At 48.9% G+C, this 4,859-nt stretch overlaps 1 protein-coding gene across 1 annotated transcript; it reads left to right on the forward strand.

Moving 5' to 3' along the window:
• The first annotated feature begins 2,865 nt into the window (after positions 1–2,865).
• Positions 2,866–4,295, forward strand: LOC119269271 (formin-like protein 19). Its single transcript, XM_037551067.1, has 2 exons — positions 2,866–3,642; positions 3,739–4,295. Exons 1-2 carry the CDS (start codon positions 3,360–3,362, stop codon positions 3,795–3,797), a joined length of 342 nt encoding a protein of 113 aa, XP_037406964.1. The 5' UTR covers positions 2,866–3,359; the 3' UTR covers positions 3,798–4,295.
• Positions 4,296–4,859: the final 564 nt, after the last annotated feature.

Consider the following 4,859-nt stretch of genomic DNA (forward strand, 5'->3'; position numbering starts at 1 on the left):
TCCTCGGCCGCGAGGACTTCAGTCCATCTGTCAGCTAGCAGATCTTGATCAGCTTGAAGCTTCTGCTGCTTTTTCTTTAGGCTATTTGCCGTGGCCATAAGCTGGCGCTTGAAGCGCTCTTGTTCGACGGGATCCTCTGGTACGGTGAATTCATCGTCGCCAAGGCTTGCCTCGTCTTCGAAGGGGGGGATGTAATTGTCATCCTCCTCCTCTCCGTCTGCCGCTCTCTCAGGAGAGTTGGCTCCTTCATCCTCCTGCTCTAAATCTTGCTGGAGGGGGAATGTTGTTGTCTTCGGCACTATCCGGAGTGTTATTATCTCCTGTGCCGGTATCACCACTTTTGCTTTGGCGGGACTTAGAGCGGCGCCGCTGACGTTGGCGCTTGGGTTGCTTCTTGGAGGGGTCATCCTCCGCTATCTCGTTGCCATTGCCTTCATTGGGTGTATCCACCATGTATATGTCATATGACGAGGTGGCTTTCCAGTGCCCTATAGGCGCTGGTTCATGTTCGTCTCCTACATCGTCATCCATACCGTCGATGTCTTCGGAGTCGAAGTCGAGCATGTCGGTTAAATCTTCGACAGTGGCTACAAGGTGGCTGGTGGGTGGGCGTCGAATTTCTTCGTCGTCCGCATCCCAATCCTGTTGGCCATAATTCGGCCAGGGCTCTCCTGACAAAGAGAGAGACCTTAGTGAATTCAGAATGTCGCCGAAGGGCGAGTGCTGAAAGATATCCGCGGCGGTGAATTCCATGATCGGCGCCCAATCGGATTCGATTGGTAGGGGCGCGGGCGATTCGGAGTCAGAAAAAGAGTTCGACACCTTGGAGTCACGGGCTGCACAGATGATTAGGCTGGTGTTCGGCTCGATCACCGTTGACACTACAGCCCCTGAGGCGGTGTCTAACCACCCGTCCTCGATTGGCGCAGTTGGCTCCGAGCTAAGGGTCGGAGCTGATGCGGGCACGACCTCTGGGGTACTATTCGGCGGCAGAGCCAGGTCATACCCATCGTGAAAGTCCGGCGCACCCGGCTGTGGTTCGAATCCGTCGAAGATCAAGTCTCCGCGGATGTCGGCCGTGTAGTTCAAACTTCCAAGTTTGACCTGAAGGCCAAGGGCATAGCTTTCAATCTGCTCCAAATGGCCAAGCGAATTAGCCCGCAGTGCAAAGGCGCCGAATACGAAGATCTATCCAGGGAGAAAAGCCTCGCCCTGGACCGCATCGCTATCGATGATAGTAGGAGCCATCAAGCCTAATGACGACAACACAGAGGAACTCTTAATGAAAGCACCAATGTCGGTGTCAAACCCGGCGGATCTCGGGTAGGGGGTCCCGAACTGTGCGTCTAGGCCGGATGGTAACAGGAGGCAGGGGACACGATGTTTTACCCAGGTTCGAGCCCTCTTGATGGAGGTAAAACCCTACGTCCTGCTTGATTAATATTGATGATATGGGTAGTACAAGAGTAGATCTACCACGAGATCGGAGAGGCTAAACCCTAGAAGCTAGCATATGGTATGATTGTTGTTATGGTTGTATGTCCTACGGACTAAAACCCTTCGGTTTATATAGACACCGGAGAGGGTTAGGGTTACACAAGGTCGGTTACAAAGGAGGAGATATCCATATCTGTATTGCCTAGCTTGCCTTCCACGCCAAGTAGAGTCCCATCCGGACACGAGACGAAGTCTTCAATCTTGTATCTTCATAGTTTAACAGTCCGGCCAATGGAGATAGTCCGGCTGTCCGGAGACCCCCTAATCCAGGACTCCCTCTGTATTCCTTCTCCGTGAAGCTAAAAAACAAGGACAAACAGAAACTGGCACTGGGCTCCAGGTTAATAGGTTAGTCCCAAAAATAATATAAAATAGCATATTAATGCATATAAAACATTCAAAACAGATAATATAATAGCATGGAACATTATAGATACGTTGGAGACGTATCAACCTCGCTCTTTCATCTTGGGCTAACCTGTTTTGCTATCAAAGTTTCGATTGGATTCCGAAAAGATGAAGTTAGAAAAATATATCAATTGGGAGTTATAACAGCAAACCAGTTAAACAAACAAGGAATTAAAGAGTTTCAATTCGACGCTGAAAAGTAGTTATTTACATCATTGTAACCGGTTGCTGCAGCAAAGTAGTTAAATAAACAAGTTTTGCAAAAGGTACCTGTTGTGGCATTGGAGTTTCTCTTGGATCGTGAAAATTGAGTAGCGAGTAACGTGATTAGAGCAACCGGTTGCAGCAGCAAATCAGTTAAACAAACAAGTTTTGCAAAAGGAACCTGTTGTGGCATTGGAATTTCTCTTGGATCCTGAAAATTTTAGTAGTCAGTAACTTGATTAGAGCAACAAGTTATAACAGCAAACCTGTTACACAAATATATTTTTGAAAATGTACCTGCGGTGCAATTGGACTTCCAATTGGATCCTGAAAAACTTGAAGTTGGTAAGGTGATTACAACAACAAGTTACAGCAGCAAACCAGGTAAACAAGGAAGTTTCTAAAAAATACCTGTTGCGCCAAAGGAGTTTCAGTTGGATCCTGCAAACTTGAATGTTAGCAATCATAAATGAAGTGTTGCAAGAGCCATAAGAAACTAACATCAAACTAGTAAAACTAACCAGTTTTGGCAACATATTTAATTACACATGAACTAGTAAAACTAACAAGTTCTTGGCAACGTATTAAAGTAACAAGTTGGTACCGTTTACCAACAACATAGACATCTGTAAATTTTTTTGATGTAAGCAAAATGATTCCAACACACACATATATATATACACTATTCTAATCCCGAGATTAGAATAACTATTTGGATCACAGCCAGTCCTATAAGGACCGACTGGATGTTCCTGAACTCCTCGAAGGCCCGAACCGGCAGGCGAAAAAAAAGAACACCACCCCCAATCCACGAACCACCCTCCACCTTCCCCGAACTACCCCCAATCCCACACCTCTCACTCTCTCCCGATCCCCCATGGTGCCGCCGTGGCTGCCTGCCCAGGATCCCGCTGCACTGCCGCCGCTCCGGCGCGACGCTGCCCCGTGGCCGCTTGCGCACTCCGCGGAACGCGCGCCGGCTGCTTGCGTCCGCCGTCTCTTGCTTCACCGGCGCTGCGGTGGAGTGAGCGCTGCCGTGGCCTCGGGCGTGGCTTCCTGGTACTTGGAGAGCATGTCGAGCAGCAACATCTTGTCGGCATCGATGTTGTCGAACGGGAGCAGTGGCGGCGTGGCCGGGGCTCGGTGGTGCCAGGTCGCCGAGTCGGCGGAGCTGGTGGAGAAGCCCGGCGAGGCGAGGCGAGGGCGAGTGCTGCTGCAGCAGCAGCTGCTCGGTGGTGTGTGGTCATGGCATGGCGGGTCAGAAAGTTAACGACGCCCGTGGTGAGCCGCGCCTCCTCCGGCGCACCGCCACCACCACCTACTCCGGCGCGACGCTGCCCCCACCTCCTCCCAGCTCCATCGCCTCCTCCGGCGCGCCGACGCACAGCCCCTCCCGACGGGCCCCTCTGCGGGCGCCGCCCCCATCCCACCTCCTCCTAGGCACGCCACCACCACTCCCGTCTCCGGCGACCCATCCCGCATCTCGATCTGGAGTGGTTCACCCCTTGGGGCTTGGGAAGTTCACCGCAGCCGGTAAGTGCCGTCGAAGGGCGGTGATCTGCAACTTCCTCTCCTTCCTCGCCTTCGTCACCTGTCGTTGCTTTGACGCCACCAGCTGACCCATCTCAGGCCGGCGTCCCCGCGCCCAGCCGGAGCTCGCCTGCCTCGAAGATGATCTGCAGGACTAGAGCACAATATGCTAAAGAGATTGTAATTGCCGCACGTCCAGGAAGCCCTTGGCTCAAGCATCAAAGAGAGAACTAGTTGTTTAGGTAGCGGTGGAGGAATATGTGCATCGATGCATGATTTGAAGCAAGAACTTTCTTTATTACTTTGATCTTCGAAGCCGGGCACTGACGGATTACCAATTTACTTCTCTGAACTTATCAAAAAACTGCTAGAGGTCCACTGATGTATCGCTGCAGCTCCTGACAATGCCCCGCGCTGCCACCACCTCCAGTCACTTCAATTTAGTTCAACCTGCCCAGCCACATTAGCTCGATTGTTTGTGTTTTGAAGAACAAAACAGAGTTGGCTAAAAATTTGCAGCAGTTCAATGAATCTCACAGTGGAAGGAATCATGTGGGAAAAGTTGCTTTCACCCATTCTGGTGCTGCAACAATTTTTTTTGATTGTGTGTCATCAAAATTTTGTTTATCTATCATGTGGTGCTACTTTTCTGTCTCTCCCTATCGCTCTCTCTAATTGATTCTAATCCACAGCCGACAGTGCCCCAAACATCTACGGATGGAGCTCTTGCGACCGATTGCTAAAGTTCTAATTAAAAATGGAGAGAAGTCCAGTGAAGAAGTTAAAATGACGAAGAAAAACAACACTTGATGACTACTGAGTTAACTGACGAAAGGAGGAATACGTGAGGCATATGATTTTCGTTAGTTTGATATCTCTACATATTTTATCAGTGAACGACTCCTTGTTTTATTAGTGAACATAAAAAATGTAACTAGTTCCAACACTTAAAAGTTTTTTTAAGTTAGTGTTAACTTAAATAACATTTTGCTGTGGCATATCGTGTGTTAGAAAACAAAAAATCACCGGCTCAGATTTAAGTGAAAAAAGAAACTATAGAAGTTCATATATTGATCTTGAGAGAGTTCAAACTATGTGTGTGTGCAAACTTTGACGCCCTCCATCTGTTTAATGAAAAATTCCAGCGAAGAGCTCAAAAGAATTTCTCGTTTGTTAAAAAAACAAAGCTAAGCTAAGGCACTACTTTCTCGTATATGAAT

Source organism: Triticum dicoccoides, chromosome 3A (genome assembly GCF_002162155.2).
Source record: "Triticum dicoccoides isolate Atlit2015 ecotype Zavitan chromosome 3A, WEW_v2.0, whole genome shotgun sequence".
In the NCBI taxonomy this organism is placed as follows: Eukaryota; Viridiplantae; Streptophyta; class Magnoliopsida; order Poales; family Poaceae; genus Triticum; species Triticum dicoccoides.